Raw genomic sequence first — 19,880 nt, 5'->3', positions numbered from 1 at the left:
TACAGGCTGATGGCAAAATTTACATGAAGATTCAAAAGAGAATAGCCTAGGCAATGCCGAGTAGGAGACCGCTGGAGAACTTACGCTATCGCAGTCCCCAACTTTTTTCCAATCTGCAACCCTTAAGGCCCTGCATAAATGTGATATTGGTATAGGGACAGGTAAACAGAAAACTGGGCCAGACTAGGGAATCCAGAGTTCATTCCGGAGAGTCTGTTTCTGATGAGGGCGCCAAAGCAACGCAATGGGGGTAAGCAAGCCTTCCCATGATGGCACTGGGTCCGCTGGTCATCATCGTGAAAACCACAGTCCTTGGCCCCTTCACAGCACATGCAAAAATGAATTCAGGATGGATCACAGACCAAAATGTGAAGATCAAAACCGTAGAGCTTCTAGAAGGAGCCACTTGGCGAACATCTCTATGACTTAGGTGTAGACCAAGCTATTTCAGACAAAATGCCAAAAGCACTAGCCACAAAAGGGAAACCTGATCAATTAGGCTTCGTGAAATATTTCTACTTCTCAAAAGGCGTCACTAAGGAAGTGAAAAGGCAAGCCACTGACTAGGAGAAAATATTCCCAGTACACATATCTGACCAATAAAAACACAGCATATATAAAAACCAAAACAAATAAATAACAAAAACATAAAGGACCTAATTTAAAAATGGGCAAAGGAGGTGTGGGGCTAGGGGCCCCGGGGCGGCGGGGGCTCCCGGCGCGGGCGGCGGTGGGTCGGGAGGGCCTGGACATGGCGCTGAGGGGCCGCCCCACGGGAAGATGAATAAGGGCTGACTGGGGCTGGAGAGCGACCCTGGCCTCTTCATCCTCCTGGTGGAAGATTTCGGTGTCAAAGGGGTGCAGGTGGAGGAGATCTATGACCTTCAGAGCAAATGTCAGGGCCCAGTGTATGGATTCATCTTCCTGTTCAAATGGATTGAAGAACGCCGATCCCGTCCCAAGGTGTCTACCTTGGTGGATGATACGTCTGTGATTGATGATGATATTGTGAATAACATGTTCTTTGCCCATCAGCTGATCAATCGCGCTGTACGCGACCTGGGTCCTGTCGTCAGCACGGGCCTGCTGCACCTGGCTGGGGACGGGGTGCTGAGCCCCCTGGCACTGACAGAGGGTGGGAAGGGCTCCTCCCCCAGCAGCAGACCAAGCCAAGGCAGCCAGGGGTCCAGCAGCCCGGAAGAGAAGGAGGTAGCGGAGGCTGTGGACAGCAGGGAGAAGCCTGGCTTGGCCAGGCCTGGTGAGCCCTTGAGCGGAGAGAAGTACTCTCCCAAGGAGTTGCTGGCACTGCTGAAGTGTGTGGAGGCAGAGATCCCAAACTATGAGGCCTGCCTCAAGGAAGAGGTGGAGAAGAGGAAGAAGTTCAAGATCGACGACCAGAGGAGGACCCACAACGATGATGAGTTCATCTGCACCTTCATCTCCATGCTGGCCCAGGAAGGCATGCTGGCCAACCTGGTGGAACAGAACATCTCGGTGCGGTGGCGCCAAGGGGTCAGCATCGGCCGGCTCCACAAGCAGCGGAAGCCTGACGGGCGGAAACGCTCGCGCCCTTACAAGGCCAAGCGCCAGTGAGGACTGCTGGCCCGTACTCTGCAGCTGCTCTTGCTGCATGGCCCCCGCAGGGGCCCCTTCCCCGCCCCACGCCCCCTCTTCCCAGTATTCCTGAAAAGTTCCAGCCAGAGAGCTCAGCCCCTGGCAGCGGGAGCCAGGCTGGAGCCCGTGCACTGTGCCCCAGGGCCGGGCAGGGCAGGGCAGCCCCATAGTGCTCTGGAAGCAGCAGCTGGAGCTGGGGCACAGTGAGGTGCTGCAGCTTCCTCCACAGCCGGCTGTGGAGTGGCAGGACCTGGCCTTTCCGCCTCGGCAGTAGAGTATATATTTTACCTACAAAGACGTCTATTTTTCTGGGCTCTGACCCATCTTGCCACCACTGTGTTGACATAAGCCAGCTTCCTGACTGCGTTCTTTCCAACACTTGTCATCCTGGTGGGCCCAGGTCCCTGCGTCATGCTGGAGTCATGACTGCAGGGTCCCGGCTGGGGGCCTGGGTGGGCATTTGGGCCCCGCACTCTAGCCCCAGCCACCAGTCGTCCCTGTTGTGAGGGAGCCAGGTCTGTTCTTCCTCCCGGGAGAGCTCCAAACTCAGGGACCCGGCTGCTGGGCTGGATTGGGAGCGGGGTGTCCTAGTAGGGGTGGAATGAGCAGCCCGCTGGGGTCCCACGGCCTGAGCAGAGAGAAGTATTCAAGCTGTTTATTGGCCTGTAAACTCCCGCCCTGGCTTCAGCCATGCTTGTCAAGACTGCTCTCTGCAGCAAGGCTCTGGGCTCTTTGCCTTCAGTGTTGTAGCCCTGGCAATGGGCCTGCCTTGGGCTCCTGCGCTCTGACCCTGGAGCCTGGGCTTCAGAGGAGCCCCTGCCCCGCCCCTCAGTATTAACCATGTCTCCCTCCTCTTAGGGATAGCAGAGACAGGGCTGCTTGCAGGAAGCTGACTCCACTTGGCTCTCCATGCCACGCCAGCTTCTTCAGCCTCTGCAGGGCGCTCAGGGTGGAGGGCAGCAGGACTAAGACAACCAGCTGGAGCCCCCGTGTTCCCCGAGGGCCTAATGCCAAGGGGCAGTGGGCCCAGCACTGTCTCTGGAGCTCAGGCCCCAAACAGAGCCCCAGGGACTCTGCCAAATGGCTTTGAAGGTGATCTAAGCAGGCCCCTTATCTGTACATAGTGACTGGGGCAGGGGATGGCTGGCCAGTGTAGAAGCCACCTCTGTGCTGAGCACAGCCTGACTTCTCTGGCCCCTGTAAATATTGGATCAGTGAATAAAACTCTCCTAAGGAAAAAAAAAAAATGGGCAAAGGACAGAAACAGGCACTTCATTAAGATATAACCAATAAACACAAGGCGAAGTGCTCAGTGTGATTTGTCATCAGGGAAATACGAATTAAAGCCACATGAGATACCCCTGCACATCTACCAGGATGGCTAAAAAAAAAGTCTTACAAGACTGTGGGGCGAGCATGTGGAGCAACCGGAGCATAAACCATCACACCTACTGTGGAAAATGCTGGTTTCTTCTGAAGCAGAACAGAAGCATCCGCAGTGACCTACAATGCCGTCTGGGTCCCCGTCCACGTCTGGGTCCACGTCTGGGTCCACGTCCACTCATCACGGCAACTTTGTAGCCACTCCGAACGGGAAGCGGCCCAACCCCCGGTCACCTGGGTGCACTCGCTCGGAGACCTCTGCCTGGAAGATGAACGCACCACCGCGCGCTCGGTACGGAAGAGCGCAGACGCGGAGCGTGGAAACACACAGTCAAAGCCAATGTGTGGAGACTTAAGTGGGATGGTGCTTGTCTCCGAAGGCCGAGCACAGAGAGGACTTCTGCCGTGAGCAAGGTCAGCTGTGTTGATCTGGGGGGTGGTTGTGCAGGCCTAACACATCGAGCTGTGTGTACTTAAGATCTGTCCTTACTGTGCGTAAGTTGTGCCATAAGAATATAGTGTAAGAAGAGACTATCGGGGCACCCGGGGGGTTCCATTGGTTGAGCCTCTGCCTTTGGCTTGGGTCATGATTGGTAGGCTCCCTGCTCAGCGGGGAGTCTGCTTGTGTCTCCCCCTCTGCTCCTCCCCCTGCTCATGCTCGCTAAAAAAAGAGAGATTATTTACCATGGCATTAAAAGCCACCAAGTGCCTAAAGGGAAGAAATCTAACGAAAGATGTGCCAGACCCTGACTCTGAAAAACCACAAAACACAACGAAGAGGAGCCTTAATTAGATCATGATCATGGTTTGAAAGACACAATATAAAAAAGGTGTCAATTCTCCCCAAAGTGATCTGTCCGTTCAAGGTGATCCCTGTCAAAATCCCCGCTGGTTTTCCCTCCTTCCTTCCTCCCTGTGAAGTCGACAGGAGGATCCTGAAAAGTGTGTGCAAGTGCAGGGGCCAAGAACAGCCTGCTGGTGACCTGCTGTCAGCCGTGGACATGCACCGCGGCTCCAGGCACAGGGGCAGGGTTGGCTGGCTGTCTTGGACAAACACATGCTGGGCAGCCACTGGCCCAAGGATGAGGGTCATGTGGAGCTGGCCCAAACCAGCAGCCTGGAAGCAAGTACAGCTCATCTCTGCTGAACCCGCACGGCCACAGCAGACCTGCAGCCTCGTGACCGGAAAGTGTTTGTTGAAGCACCGAAGGTTGGAGTCCTTTGCCATGTGTGATGATCACACGGAGTGTGGGCTCTGCACACAGAGTGGTACCGAAAACGGCAAGAAACCCCAAGCAGGTGGCATTGGCTCTGCAGCAGCCCACGGGCGGTAAGGAACTGGCGCGCCCTGGCCTGGAGACCTGTGTGAAGGAGTGACGAAGCCTGAAGCTGAGCTGTGGTGACTCAGGAGGCAGGAAGTGCACCTCATCGACTCGGGGGAGCCGGCAGGGAGGCTATGGGACAGAATGCTGGCTTTCAGTGACCATCTGTGTAGGGACGGGGACAGAGGGAAGCCTGTCACATATTCTCTGCTGGGTTTTTTTATAACCCTTTAAAAAAGTAAAGGCCATTCTCAGCTCTCAGGCCACAGAGACGCAGGCTGCAGGCTGTGGTTTGCCGACCCCTGGTCCAGTCTGCGGTGGCGTGCCTTTTGTCACCTTGGCAACCGGCAATGGGCCGGTGGTTCGGGTGTTTGGTGGCATCCCAGGCTTCCTGCCATCCATGTGGCACTATCCAGGGCTGGGACCACATTCTGCTCCCCTCAACTCCTTTGGGGGAATGTGGCCATCTCCTCTTGGCTGGGCACGGACTTCTTTCTTTCCCCAGGCAGCCCCCGGCCGTGCACCCTTCTGCTGGCAGCTGGGCCTAACAGGCCCATGGGGTTCAAACTTCACTCCAGCTCTGCCACCTGGATTTTCCTGTGGGGGTGGCATGGTCCTTGAGCACCAAAACAGGGCGACTATCTGCCTCCGGTGGCCGTGGCCCTTCTGATGAATGTTCCAGATGGGAGTAAGGGAGGGTGGAAGAAAAGAACCGGTTTTGTGGCTATGGATGGAGGACAAGAGCATGCCTCTGGGGGGAGCTCTTAGGGCCCGGAGGTGCGGGACAGGGGCTGTTTGGTGGCCTCTGTCCTGCAGACTGGCATGCAGGCAAAGGCACGGTCAAGCAGCCGCTGTGCTGGGTCTGACCCGCCCCTGGGTCTCCCACCTCCATCCATGGGCTGTGGACCCAGCACGACCACCAGGGTGCAGATCTCAGCCGTACCGCTCATGTGGCACAACCAAAGCAAGTTTGTATGGGAGGGGTGGGGGTTGAGTGGACACAGAACCTTCTCCGGGGGGGGGCGAGGGGTGGGGGTTGCTTTTCGGCCCAACTGTTGTGCCCTATATTGGCAATGACATCAAAGATCAGAGGTCAGTCCAAACTCAGTTGTGTGGGCCTTCATGAGATTTGCCGTGGACTGTATCCTGGCTGTCTGAAATCAGAGCTGTCAGTGCGCTCGGGGACTTCCAGCACACCAGGTCCTGCGCACAGAGGATATGGCTGAGATCAGCGCTGCAGGCTGGCCTCTTCCTGCTACTTGGAGCCTGAGGAAGGTAGCCTTAAACAAACGTGTCTCAGACAAATTGAATGGATTTGGTGTCGGCCTCTGCTGGTCAGATTAATCAGAATGGCCAGTAGAGTGGACACTCGTGTCAAAACTCACCAGAGGCTGAGCAGGACTGACAGGTGGATTATTGGGAGAGACTGTCCTCCATGGGTCTTTTGAGCACCCTACACTTTTTGTTGGGTGTGCCAAGAATAAAAGGCCCTGACTACCCTTTACCTGGGCCATTTCTCAGGGTCATGTATGCAGTGAGCATTCCTGAGGGATGAGATGGTTTCTCCCTTCAGGCCAAGAACAGGGTTGCTTACTGCTTGCTATTAAAGTGGCAGATTCCCCAAATCAGTGTTCCTCAGCTGTGACACAGACTCACTGTGCGTAGCACACACCTGGGCCCTATCACATAGTCTTCTTGGGACTGTCACACATATGCTGAAGCTCACGCTGTGCCATGAGTTAATAACATCCTTTGTCTATGGTCTAGGAGTCTCTTGTCTTCTGCCAGCATCCATGGACCGGCCACAGGCCGAGTTAATCCCAGACTGGACTTGTCCTTTTGACTCATGGTTATATCCAGATGAAGAGGAGTGATGTAAAATCCAGAGCTGATGTGGAGTCATGAGATCTGGGACTTGAAGCCCGATGCCACAGTTGGGAGACTTTTGGAGTAGGGGGCAGTGCGTATATTTTTATGATAGAAGGTAAGTGAATATCGGTGACCAAGAGATTGGACTGTTGTATATTTGGTTATTGTTCAGGACATATTCACTCCTCTCCTCCTCCTCCTTGTTGCAAAGTATCCTTCCTCGCCCACTGACTTGAGTTTGGCCAGTGCAATGTGTGCAGATGTGATAGGAGTAGAAGCTATGCTTGCATGGTTTGGCTTGCTCTCTCATGTTTATACCATCTGCCACGTGAGGAAGACACCCTGGGAAGCCATGGGTCCCAGAAGGAGGAGACACATGGAGCAGATCTGAACCCAACCTGCAGCCTGGAGTCCAGTTACATTGTTGCAGCTGATCTGAAGATATGTGAAAAATAAATGCTTGCTGAATAAATACCACTGGGGTAGGGGAGAAAGGTGCCTTTGTTATGTAGCTTTATTCCTGCAGAAACCTGGCTAAAAAAGATAGGCAGATAGACAACTGGAACAGAGTAGAGTCCAAAACACAGAACAACACACAACACAGTCATCTGTTTTGGGAGGGACAGTGTCTTTAATATACCAACTGCGTTGGTTGAATATCCATACTGAAAAAATAAGGATTATTGACCCCTACACATCACAGCACACACTAAAACAATTCCAGATGGAATACAGATCTAAATGTGAAACGTGTAACAATACAATTTTCAGAAGAAAACAGAAGTGACTATTTTTTTTAAAGATTTTATTTATTTATTTATTTATTTATTTGAGAGAGAGAGAGAGCACACACAAGTGGGGGTGGGGTGGGGGTGGGGAATGGCAGAGGCAGAGGGAGAAGCAGGCTCCCCGCTGAGCAGGGAGCCCGATGCGGGGCTTGATCCCGGCACCCTGGGACCATGACCTGAGCTGAAGGCAGACGCTTAACCATCTGAGCCCCCCAGGCACCCCCAGAAGTGACTATTTTTATGACTTTGGGGTAGGCAAGGATTTCTCAAACAGAAAACAAAAGGTGCTAATCATAAAGGAAAAATTAATACTGGAATATACTGAAATTAATAATTGATATACATCAAAATATTATGAAGAGAATGAAAAGCAAATCATAGAATGAGATAAGATATATTATATTGTATATATATATTTAAGATTTTATTTTCTTTAAGTAATCTCTATCCCCCAACATGGGGCTTGAACTTCAACCCTGAGATCAAGAGTCACATGCTTCACAGACTGAGCCAGCCAGGTGCCCCAAGAGAAGATATTTTTAATAGATGTACTTGCTAAGGGACTCAAATCCAGAATATCTAGAGAACCCCTATAAGCCAATAGGAATAGGCCAACAAAAAAAAATTTATCCAAATGCAAAAATTGGAACTGTATAAGAGTACGTTCAAATGGAACATAAATAAAGGAGCTGAACTTCATTAGTCATCAAGGAAATGCAATTGAAGCTATAATGTGAGGCCACTGCTCGTCTACCAGAATGGCCAAAATAAGAAGAGAGGGGTAGCTAGGGTTGGCAAGAGTCCGGAGCAATTGGAACTCACTCACGTCGTGGTGGGATGTAACCTGGCACATTCACTTGGGGAAATTCCTTAGGAGGGCCTGCCAAAGCTGAGTGCATGACTCAGCACAGAACAGTGTACGTAGGGTTCTGTTTTCTTTTTTGAAGACTTATTTTAGAGAGAGAGAGAGCAAAAGCGGGGGGTGGGGAGGAGTACAGGGAGAGGGAGACAAGCAGACTCCCTGCTGAGCAGGGAGCCCAATGCAGGGCTTGATCCCACGACCCCGAGATCATGATCTGAGCTGAAATCAAGAACCAGACGCTCAACCTCCTGAGCCACCCAGGCGCCCCCAGTCTATGTATTTCACCAAATTCAAGAGCATTCATAGCAGCACTATTTGTAATAATCTGACCTAGAAACAATGTAAATGTCTATAAATAGTAGTATGAATAAATTATGGTTGAGAATGAATTTCAACTACATGTAAGAAACAAAATCTAGCCATATGTCAAACCTAACATCAAACCAACTTAAAAAATCAATTGATATTATTCATCACTTTAATAGTACAAAGGAGAAAAAGCTTATGATAATCTCTAGATGCAAAAAAAGTTTTTTGAGAAAATTCACTACATACAATACAAATTCTTGGTAATAATTAGAAAGAAACTTCTTTAACATGCTAGAGTGTCTATACATTTATATTTTTATCATATCTATAACTTTATAAAGACCTAGAAAAATGTCATTATAAATGAGGAAATGCTAAGAACATTCCCTTAAAAATCGGGAACTCAACAATAATACCCAGCACTTTATAGGACGTTCCAGCCAGTACAATATGACAAGACAAAGAAATTACAGACAACAAGATTGGAACGGAAGACATAAAGCTATTTGCACATGATATGGAATTACTCACATAGAAAATTCAGAAGAATATACATACAACTTTTTAGAAATAATGAGTTTAGAAGTGTGGCAGTATAGAAAATTTAAATAAAAACGTGAGTTGCGGAAAGCAGCAGCACCAGATCCAAGATGGCGGCCAGCAGGAGGCTGATGAACGAGTTTGAAGAAATCCGCAAATGTGGAATGAAAAACTTCCATAACATCCAGGTGATGAAGCTAATTTATTGACTTGGCAAGGGCTTATTGTTCCTGACAACCCTCCATATGATAAGGGGGCTTTCAGAATCGAAATAAACTTTCCAGCAGAGTACCCATTCAAACCACCGAAGATCACATTTAAAACAAAGATCTATCACCCAAACATTGATGAAAAGGGGCAGGTCTGTCTGCCAGTAATTAGTGCTGAAAACTGGAAGCCAGCAACCAAAACCGACCAAGTAATCCAGTCCCTCATAGCACTGATTTCTTAAAACAATTAAAAAAATTTCTTAAAACAAAAATAGCACTGACTAAAAAAAATACTGATAACTTTGGCCACATTAAAACTCACAGTTTTCATCAAAAGATACTTTTTAAAAACTGAAAGTACAGTTTCAAACTGGGAGAAGCTGTTCACAATAGATATTATGAGCATAAACAACCCCATAGAAAAACAGGCAAAAGATATGAACAGATATTTCCCAGAAGAGGAATTTACATAATTAACACCTACTGAGATATTTAACACAATTAATCACTGAAATGCAAATCAAGATCAGAACAAGACTTTTCTTACGTCCATTTGATGGGTGAAAATGAGAAAATCTGATGACTCAAAATGTTGGTAATTCCACAGATTCACACGATCTCTCATACATTCCTGGTAAGAGCAGAGATCATTTCAAAGCACTTTGGAAAACAGTTTGTTGACACCTCCTAAAACTGAGCATTCATATATCCCATGAGCTAGCAATTCCATTCTGAAGCATCTACTCACAAGAAACACTCACTCACGTACAAGAGACATGTACAAGAATGTTCACAGAGGCACTATTCACAACAGCAAACCCTGGAAACAACCTAAATACACAATCGCAGGAAAGTGGAAGAGTCACTGTAAAATAGTCTCACAAAGAAATGCGCTGTGGGGTTCCGGGTGGCTCAGTCAGTGAAGAGTCTGCCTTCGGCTCAAGTCATGATGCCAGGGTCCTGGGTTCGAGCCCCGCATCGGGCTCCCTGCTCCGCGGGAAGCCTGCTTCTCCCTCTCCCACTCCCCCTGCTTGTGTTCCCTCTCTCGCTGTCTCTCTCTCTGTCAAATAAATAAATAAAATCTTTAAGAAAAAAAAAGGATAATGGTTACTTCACGGGGAGATGCAAGGAGATAGTCGTGCTAGAGATGGGTGGATGTAGATCACTGTTTGGTTCTAATTATGTTTTTTTTAAAGACTTTATTTGAGAGAGAGAGAGAAGGCATGTGCAAGGGGAGGGGCAGAGGGAGAAGCAGACTCCCCACGGAACAGGGTGCAGGATGTGGGGCTCGATCCCAGGACCCTGGGATCACGACCTGAGCTGAAGGCAGACACTCAACCAATTGAGCCACCCAGGCGCCCCCTAATTATGTTTCTAAAACTATCTAAATAACAGCAGGCCTTGTAAGGACAAACAATGAAACTATGCTACATGAACGAAGGATTATGACTAACCAGAGTATGTGCACCTGAGATCCAGTGAAATGAGAAAAATGAATGAATGAAGTAAGGTTCTATACAGTGTAATAAAGTAAGAAAAAGATACAAAACGTACAATGATATAGCAGGAAAAAGACTCTTCAGACGATATAATTGTGTATGTGAAAAATCCAAAATAACCTTCAAATATATTAATAGAATTGGTAGAAACAATAACCAGATGGCTGGACTAAAAAGAAATCGATCCACAAAAGTCAATTCCATTTCTATCAACCAGCCACAATTTGTAGAAGAAATACAAATTTTGATATTACTACCATAGAATAAAAAATAAAACACAGGGCACCTGGGTGGCTCAGTTGGTTAGGCGACTGCCTTCCGCTCAGGTCATGATCCCGGAGTCCTGGGATCGAGTCCCACATCGGGCTCCCTGCTCAGCAGGGAGTCTGCTTCTCCCTCTGACCTTCTCCCCTCTCATGCTGTCTCTCTCTCTCTCTCTCTCAAATAAATAAATAAAATCTTAAAAAAATAAATAAAAATAAAAAATAAAACACATATAAGACTAAATCTAACTTTAAAAAAAGTGTAAGACCATTACCAAGAAAAGTCAAGGAGTTTACTGAAAAACAATAAAGGATAAGTAAATGGAGAGCTATACCGTGTTCATAGATTATAAGACTCAGTAATGTAAAGAAGTCAGTTCTCCCCAAACTGATTCGTGAATTTAACCTCAATAACAATTTTTTAATTTTAATTTGTTTGATGGGTCTTGACAACCTGGGTCTACAACCTGTATGGAAGCATAAGGGGTCAAGAGCAGCCGAGTCATTTCCAAGGAAGAAAAACAAGATTGTGGGACTTGCCTGAACAGCATAAAGATGTCCTACAGAGCTGCAGTGACGAAGACATCGTGGCATTGGCCAGGGCAGACGAACAGACCGACAAAGCGGACCAGGAAGTCCAGAGACACCATATATGCCGTGGGTGGGGCAGGGGCTCCCCACAATTGGGTACCCCTGTAACACTGTCATAGGACCTCTGTCACATCACATGCAAATTAATTCCAGGAGCATTAAAGACATATGTAGGAGCAACTTGGCAGTGCTTACAGAAGAAGCCACTGGAGATTATTTTCATGACCTCAGGGTAAGGATAGAAGCCACAAAAATCTCCAAGCATAGAGGAAAAGGTTGACTAGTTTAAGTTTATTAAAATTAAGGGGGCTTGACATCAAAGGATACCATAAAGGACCAAAAAGACACAACACAAAGTGGGGGACAGTATTTGCAAAAGAGTCAACTGAAAAAGGAGAATCCAGAACAGACGTCGCTCCTACCGATCCAAGAGAAACAGACCCGTGAGTCTAAGGACAATTGCACAAAAGGCTTGAGTGGGTACTTGTTAGGAGAGGAAAAGTAAATGGCCAACACATGTCTGAAAACAGGCCATTTTATTGGAAAGCGGAAAAGGCAAGTGAGCACCGTGGCACTGTCTCCAAAGGCAAACGTTAAGATGTCTCTCGGCGCCCAGTGTTGGCAACAGTGGGTGGATGCAGTCCGAGGGCAGCCCTGTTAGCCGGGCTTCTACGGCTCAGTGTACCAGGTTCAAGAGCCCCACCCCACAAGGTCATGTCCACTTGGAATCTGTGAATGTGACATTATTTAGAAATAGTCATTGCAGATGTCATCGAGTTAAGCTGTCATACCGGAGGGAGGAGGGTGGATGCCAATCTAACAATGGTGTCCTTCTAAGAGTGAAATTTGGCCACAGAGACCCAGAGAAAGAACACCATGTGAAGACAGGGCAGGGCCTGCGGTGACACATCTACAAGCCAAGGAACGCAGGGGATAGCCAGCAGCCACCAGAAGCTGGAAGAGACAAGAAAGGATTCCTCCCCCACAGCCTGGGGGAGCATGGCCCTGCCAACACCTGGATTCCAGACTTCGGGCTCCAGAACTTTGAAAGAACACATTTCTGTCTTTAAGCCACCCGGTTGGTGCTGCTTAGTGACAGTGGCTGATGCACCTCATTAACACTTCACTCCTAGAAGGATGCCTGTCGGAAGCTGCACAGTGTGGTAGGAAAAGTACACTGTGTTTTCATAACAGCAAAAAATCTGGAAATCGTCCTCACAGAGGCAAGCTGCTGAGCGGTAGGGCTGACCAGCCTCCGAGACGGACTGGACGCGAGGCGCGGAGAGAGGACGGGCTGGGGATGTCCTCCAAGGGCACTGCCAGCTCTGATCCTGGAGCCCAAGCCCGGAGCCCACAACTGGGGAGGCAGTCCACGCATCTTCATCCAACAAACATTTCCTGAGCCCTGGCTCTGAGCCATGCACAGTCCCAGGCGCTGCGGCAAGCGTGAGAACAGCAGAAAGCACTCTGCCATTAGGGACCCACGCTCTGGGAGAGACAGACGAGCAGCAGGTGGGGGGGGGGGGGCAAAGATGATTGGGTGCCAGGGAGGGAGGCGCGGAGGGAGGGAGGGAACGGGGGAGGAAGGGTGGGGGAGAAAGGGACGGAGCCCCAGGCAGGTGGAGGGAACAGCAGGTACAGATGTAGGGCGTGTTTGAGGAAGCAAATGTCCCTGGAGCAGAACCAGCTGGGGGTGTGGCAGTGGCCTGGCTCGTGCCTTTTCATCACACATACTCTCGGGGCCACTGCTGGGTGCCAGACGCCACTGGAGGTGCACTGAGGTACAGACAGGGCAAGGCCACCCCCAGAGCCTCGGGGCTGCCCCACACCTGTCTACCTGTGCTCTGAGCCCAGGCCCAGGTCAGGCTCCCAGGCCACGCATGGTCAACTCCACCAGGAAATTCAGAAAACTAAAGGCAAGAGCCCAGGGATCGCTGGCACCTGTCCACGGCACCTGACACGTTCAATCCCCCATGTGCCCTATGCCACACAAGGAGTGAGACAGAGGCCGTCACCCACCCCGTCCTGCGAGGGGTCCCTGCTGCAGGAGCCCCACTGTCCCAACAACCTGGCCAGTCCCAGGATGGGGCCAGGGTGCCCCAAACCCTGCTCTGAGCTCAGGCCAGTGCCCACATCAGGACACGCTCCCTGCCCGGGCCACGGGCAGCCCCCAGCAGACCCAGGGCTCAGACGGGCGCAAGCAGCCGCACTGTTACCTGGTGGTTTGGGTGGCTGAAACAGAGCATCCTCCACTGTCTTCACGCTCGGAAGCACGGACGGCAGTGGGTGCTCATTCAGTATGTCTGGATCCGAGTGTTTGTTGGACTCGGCTTTGGTCAGACCAGTTTTTGGGGCCTTACTGTCTATGTGTTGAAAATTACAAGTGGGGAACTCTATCTTCCCGCCAGACACGGCGTTGGCAGACTGCACTTTACAGCTTCTCTCAGCCGACCTCCTGAGGGGCACAGGCAAGGTGCAAGGAAGTACCTTTGCATCTTTTAGTTTCGAGTCTTGCTGGAGAGCCGAGTGTGGAGGTCCTAGAGGCTGGTTTGGCATGGCCAAGGGGCACCTCACTTTTAGGGGCTGAATGTCCAAGAGGGAAGATGAAAAATTCACGTTGGAGATGGTCGGCATCTGCTTCTTGGCTCTCCTCACGCTAACGCCTTCCACGCAAAGGTCAGAGCCGTGGAAGGGTGACAGGTCCACAGCAGGCTAGGCAGAGGAGGGCGGCGTTAGTGCCCAGGGACTGGTGCTCCCCCCCTTCCTGTGTCTGCTGGCCGGTCTGCGGGCCGGCCCGCTGGCGGTCAGGTCTCAAGAGAAGCTCAGGCCACACTTCCCTGTGGCTGCTGGGCTGCCCACCAGGTCCCTCCTCCAGAGAGGCCTGGGCACAGGATCCCCCCATGGAACCAGAGTCCCTGGCAAAGTGACCACCCAGCCCTGCTGCCTGGCCTGCAGGAAGGCTCGCAGCAGGGAGCAGGCACCAGGCGGGACCCCTGGAGGACACGGTTTTCCCCAGGTGGGAGGAGGGCGGACACTGCAGGTCTGGAAAGGAACAGTCTAGATTCTGAGCCTGGAGGCCATGGGCCTCCCACCATTCCAAGCAGGGGGCCTCCTCGCCTGGCGACCACAGAGCTGGGGATGGCTAGGGAGGAGAGGGAAAAAAGCAGAGTGGTGAAGGCCAGCTGGGGCCAGGGAGTCCCCGGGGCTACCCGAGTTACTGTCTGCTCCCTTTGCCTGAAGTGGCTACAGCCACGGACAGCGGGCAGCAGGTGCCGCGTCCCCCCCACCCCCAGCGCTGCGCCCCTCACCTGTCTGCACAGCAGCTCGAAGTTGCCGATGTTGCAGTTGCGGTCGACCTTGCGGTCCACGACCACCTTGATGGTGTCCTCCTGCACCTGGGCGCACAGCTGGGCCGTGACGGGCGTGGACGCGTGCATGGTGGGGCTGGAGTTGATCTCGATCAGCCAGGGCTGGAAGTCGCGCCCCAGGATGAAGTCGGCCCCGTACAGCTCGAAGCTGTTCTTGCGCGGTTCCACGTGGTCCTGGGCCACCCTCATGGTGTTGGCGATGGCCCGCTTCATGGCGGGGTAGATGACGCTGGCCCACACGGCCCCGCGGCCCCTCTTCTGCAGGTATTCCCGAAACCTGGTGCTGGTCCACATGTTGTAGTAGGGCAGCAGGGGGCTGCGGTCCTTGTCGTTCTTCAGGTGCTTCTGGATGGAGTTGTTGCATAAGTGGATGGCGCTGCGCGAGGCAAGCCGCGGTCAGCCTGGGGTTCCTGGGACTCTGAACTCGTGACCCGCCCCCGGACCGCCTCCCACCTCCCCCGCCCCAGGACCCCGCCCCCAGGCCGCCTCCCACCTCCCCCGCCCCAGGACCGCGGACCTCCGCTCCCCGCGACCCCGCCCCCAGGCCGCCTCCCACCTCCCCCGCCCCAGGACCCCGGACCTCCGCTCCCCGCGACCCCGTCTCCACGCTGGGGCCCGCAATCCCACTCCCGGAGCGCGACCCTGGACCCCATGACTCAGTCTCCAGAACCCTTATGGCTTCCACCTACCCCGATGTCCGCGCAGACACCTCCCCCGAGACCCCACCCGCGCCGACCCTCTGGCCCCACGGAACCCCAAGCCCCCGCTAACCCCGCCCCCGGACACTCTTCTCTCTCGCCCCCGCCCCCCTACCCCGCCGCAGGGCGGCTGCAAGAGGGGCTCTGATAGCTTGGGTCCTCTGGAAGTAACACCCCCCAGAGCCTCAGTTTCCCCATCTGCACCTGGCAATAGAGATGTGGCTCTTGAAGAGCTGGTCTGGTGAGACAAAGTGAGAAAGAGTCTCTGTGAAACTAATTAATTTACACTCTTGCCTTGTTCCAAACAGGTTTTGAAACAGGTAACTGGACTAGATGAGCCATGTGGCTCTGGGTAGTAAGACCCGTCCCTGTAACCCTGGAGAGGTTGTACTTCCAGAGGACAGAAGGGCCTTGGGACCTGAGATACACGAAGTTAGGGTAGTGGACCCACAGTGGACCCATTGGGGCCGGTGTATCAGAGGCTGGGCCACGCCCAATCAGAAACGATTTCAGGGCATCTCCTATCCGTCTGGGGTGAGGGCTATGATCCCAGATGGAGAGAAATGGAGCTCAGAGGGGGCAAGAGATCTGCTGGGCACCCCGTCACGGCTTGGTGGGGCCGGCGGCCTGGGGCGGGGGGGCTGGAAGGGGCTCCTTGTGCACAGTGAGCTGCCCGACCCCTCCTCCAGGCCCCCCTGGCCTGGCAGAGACGCACTCGCTCCAGGAGCTGCGGGACAGAACTTCTCCCCAGCAGCCCGCCTGACCGGTGTGACTCCAAGCGTCACTTGCCAGGTGCGACTCTTGGTGTGGCCACAGCCCCTAGCCTGGGGGCACAGTTAACATGTCAGCTGAACAGCTCCCAGCCCTCTCAATTCTGAGCTGAGATGGAGAGTCGGATGCCTAACCAACTGAGCCACCCAGGCACCCCTCCCTTTCTTTAGTAGGCCCCATGCCCACCGTGCCCTTTCAATTCTGTGTGACTCCCCTGTAAACCTCCTGGTCAAGATGCCTAGGCACCCAGCCCCACACAGCGAGGGGGTCACAAGGCAGAACAGGGAAGCCTCTGGTTTGGACAGAGGCAAGGGGAATTCTCTGCCTCACTCCTGAGGCTTTGCAGAGGGGCCTTGCACACACATCCTGCCACACACACGTCCTGCCCACTCAGAGACCCTGGCGAGGTGTGGGTTCCGCCACCCCTGGCACCCTCTTCCGGGACATCTGAGCCTCTCCATGTGGCACCCTCCCCAGCACCATGCCCCCCAGGGGCCTTGGGATCTGGGGTGCAGCCCACACGGTCCTGGCCTTTTCTGGCTCAGGTGCTCCCCACTTCTTGTCTTGCCTGGCACAGCTGGGATCCTCAGAGGACCCCTCAGGTCATTCTCACGCCCCACAGGCTGCCTCATCAGGGGCTGAACACCCCTACCTCCCCAGCTGTCTGCAGGACCCCCACCCCAGGACTTCTGGGGCTCATAAAGAGAAAGCCCTGCAGGGACTAGGGAGGGGGTTTGAGGGGCTGGCAAGGCAGATGTCCCCCGGGAGCCTCCAAAGGCGTCCGGGCCCGTGTGCCAGCTGGACCCAGAGAGAGCAGGACAGCGCGGCAGGCAAAGTATGCACCCCAAGCTTGGCCAGCTGTGGGTCAGCGTGTGAGCAGGGCCTCCACTCAGCCCTTCCAGCAGAGGGGACAGCATCCACACAGGGGGGGCTCTGGACCTGTCGCTGAGATGTGTCATCCCCGGGCCATGCCTGCACCTTGTGGGCACATGGCATGTGGAGCTTTGAGGATCTTCTGGAGGAGATTCACACATTATGGGGTGCAGAGCATGGGCTTTGAAGAACAGCAGGCCTGGGCCTGCCCCTTGGGGATTTAACCTATCCGAGCCTCCCTCCTCATTTGTGCCCCCGGTGGTGATGGGGGACAGCAGACATGGCCTGGCACCCCACCCCTTTCCCACAGGTGTCGTGGGCACACACTGTGCCCCCTCACACCCAGTGGCACCAAGCTGATGCTCCAACCAACCTGTCCAGATTTTCCAGGGAGAAGCGCTGCGTGGAAAACCGCAGGTAGCTCTCCTTATAGAACCAGATGGTCAGGGGGTTCCAGTCAGTGACCAGGAACCACTGCCTGATGTCGAACTTGGTGTCATAGATGAGCAGTGGGGTCTCGATGTACTTCTGCACCACCCACTTGTTGTCCTTGGCAGAGAGGTGGTCTGCAGCGACCAGCTCCAGGATCTCCTCCACTCGGTTCATGCACACGATGTCTGCAAGAAGTCACCACTGAGCCCCAGGGCACGGCGTGCAGGGTCGAGCATCAGCTCTGAGACCCAGCATGGCTTTGACCCAGGCCCGGGAGGCAGCACACCTGGGTGGCCCAGCAGGGAAGGCTTTGCCCTCAGGATGGAGGCCACAGCTGGTGCCAGGCCCCCAGGCTCTCCCACCAGGGGGCAAGCCCCCAGGATTCAGGAGAGAACACAGAATGGAGAGGGGCAGGGACGGGGACAGACGTATGTTTACAGGCAGCCAGCGAGGGGTGGCTGAGCACGAGCCCTGGGTGTGCGGTGGACAGGGGGCGGGGAAGCTCTGTGGGCCTCAGGGAACCAGCAGACAGGGGTGGCAGGTGTCCAGGGGCCTGCGGTCCGGTGAGGCCTCCCTCCCGAGGACAAACGGCAGGACTGCACACCTACTCTGGTCCTCCTCCACTTTGCAACTTCTCATCCTCAACCCCCCAAAGTTAGGCCATGTGGCTAATGGTGACCAGTGACCTCTGAGTAGAGGGGACATGCAACCCTCTCGTCTGCTGGGTCACCACCAGACCCTCCAGCCCTCTCTTTCTCTGCCATGACAACCCTGAAGCCTGGAGGGAGTGATGTCACAAGATGATGGGAGGACTTTGGTGAGCAGAACCCCAACCGCCCACAACTACCTTCTCATGTCAACCCATAATGGACGAGCATGAGTAGAGATGAATGGGTCTCACTGATAGCCACTGAAGTTTGGGGACTGCTTGTTACCCAGCACAATCTGGCCTATCCTGACTGACACATCACTGGAGGGGAGCACCATGTGCAGAGGCCCCAAGGCACAAGGCATAGCAACACATGAGGTGAGCTTTCCCCACAAAAATGTAAGTGCAGTCTCTTCAACTGTAAGCTGAGACCTTGTCATCTGGCAATGAAAGACTAGGGCAAAGCAACGAACCTCTGCGGTTATCCTGGGCTCAGAGCAGCAAGGGGCCCAGGCAGTGCCCAGCCAGAAAGCCCTGCATTTGGATTTGAACAGCTGGGTCTGAGGTTTCTGTGGGGCATCCCTGGGGACGCAGGTGTCTGCAGTGGGAGGAAGGTCAGGCCTGATGGACAGGAGGAGGGAGCCACCTGCAGACGGATGCTACTATCAAGAACAGCAGGCTCAGGATGGAGCCCCTGGAGGAGCCCTGGCCCGACCCCAGAGGGTGGGCACTCAGAGGACAGCTGGGGAAGGCCATTTTTTTAAATCACGTAAAAATGAACCACTTATGAATTTAAAACAACAACAAAACTCTTCAAATAACTCAAGGGGAAAATAAAATATCCACAAAAAAAAAAATTAAAGTCTGTTTAGATACTCAGGAAAGTGAGGACGACGTCATGTGACACAAAGACGGGTGTTGCAGTGAGGGCCGTCTTGGGAGGAGAGCTCATAGACTTAAGGCTTTTGTTGTTGTGCGAGAAAGACTGGAAATAAATAAGCTTAGCCTTAAAGTCAGAGCCAAGGGGGATAATATCCCTCAGAAGAAATTGGAAAAATTCAGCCTAAGGTTGGTTCTTTGGAAACGCAAATAAGATTTAAAAAACTTTGAAATCCCTGTTTTAAAAAGAACCCACAGTTTTCACCATTAAGAATAAAGAGGACACAGTCTGAGCTACAACACAAGATGAGGTACAAAGCCTGAGCCCACCAGACAAAAACCACAGACAAAAGGTACAGGCCTTAAGGAGGGGCCTCCAGGAGAGCCCGGTGATTACAGGTGAGTAAGGAACGGGAATTCCGCTGTTGCTTGAGATGGAAGTCCTCAATCCATCTTAGCAGCTAGGGTAAGCCTGTTGCCAAGACTGGGCGAGGTAATATAAAAAGAAAAGTACAGCCCAGTTTAACTTGGGAACATCCCAGTTCATTAGCAAACCTCGGAAGTGGGCCATGAAGACCAGTGTCTCAGAGCCACCTGCCCCGCAGAGAGCCCCGAGTCATGCACCTGTGCCCAGACGCATGCTGCGCTCTGGGGGCCGCAGGTGGCCACCTCTCAGCATCCAGCCTCCAACTCACCTCGGCCGCGGGACTTGGCCGCCGGCTTTATGATCCAGATGTTCCGAAGCCCGTCGATCTCCGTCTGAGGGTTCACAGACGTGATTTTATTCAGCAGAGCCTGGCACTGCGAAAAGTGATTTCTCGAAGTGGAGATGAACGCCTCACCACTACAAAGCAAGATCCAGAGAGCCCGTGAGATGCCGCGAGACCCTGTGGGTATGCGTGTTATAAGTGTGTGCCTCCACTCTGTGGCTGGTCTTTGCATCCTCTGTGTAGCGTTTCTT

At 52.9% G+C, this 19,880-nt stretch overlaps 1 protein-coding gene across 7 annotated transcripts in view; it reads right to left on the bottom strand.

Annotated features, from left to right (window-relative positions):
* Window positions 1-11,326: 11,326 nt before the first annotated feature.
* The window catches only part of TTLL8 (tubulin tyrosine ligase like 8), a 46,516-nt gene continuing 37,962 nt past the window's right edge, over window positions 11,327-19,880 (bottom strand). For 5 of the 7 annotated variants that reach the window (XM_073882592.1, XM_073882593.1, XM_073882594.1 and 2 more), the window contains 4 exons: window positions 19,615-19,763; window positions 17,333-17,576; window positions 14,558-14,993; window positions 12,829-13,961 (listed from right to left, as the gene is read on the bottom strand). In XM_073882592.1, coding sequence (XP_073738693.1) covers window positions 13,230-13,961; window positions 14,558-14,993; window positions 17,333-17,576; window positions 19,615-19,763 — 1,561 coding nt within the window. In that variant the 3' untranslated portion in view covers window positions 12,829-13,229. Of the gene's footprint in view, window positions 11,979-12,828; window positions 13,962-14,557; window positions 14,994-17,332; window positions 17,577-19,614; window positions 19,764-19,880 lie in introns of those variants that run through there. The other 2 variants (XM_025882177.2, XM_073882597.1) reach the window with 2 other exon arrangements.

The sequence above is a fragment of the Callorhinus ursinus genome, unplaced genomic scaffold (assembly GCF_003265705.2).
Source record: "Callorhinus ursinus isolate GAN/ISIS: 27379988/994484 unplaced genomic scaffold, GSC_fseal_2.0 scaffold48, whole genome shotgun sequence".
Classification (NCBI taxonomy): domain Eukaryota; kingdom Metazoa; phylum Chordata; class Mammalia; order Carnivora; family Otariidae; genus Callorhinus; species Callorhinus ursinus.
The sequence above is the reverse complement of the archived record's forward strand: the minus strand, read 5'-3'. Positions and strand labels throughout refer to the sequence as shown.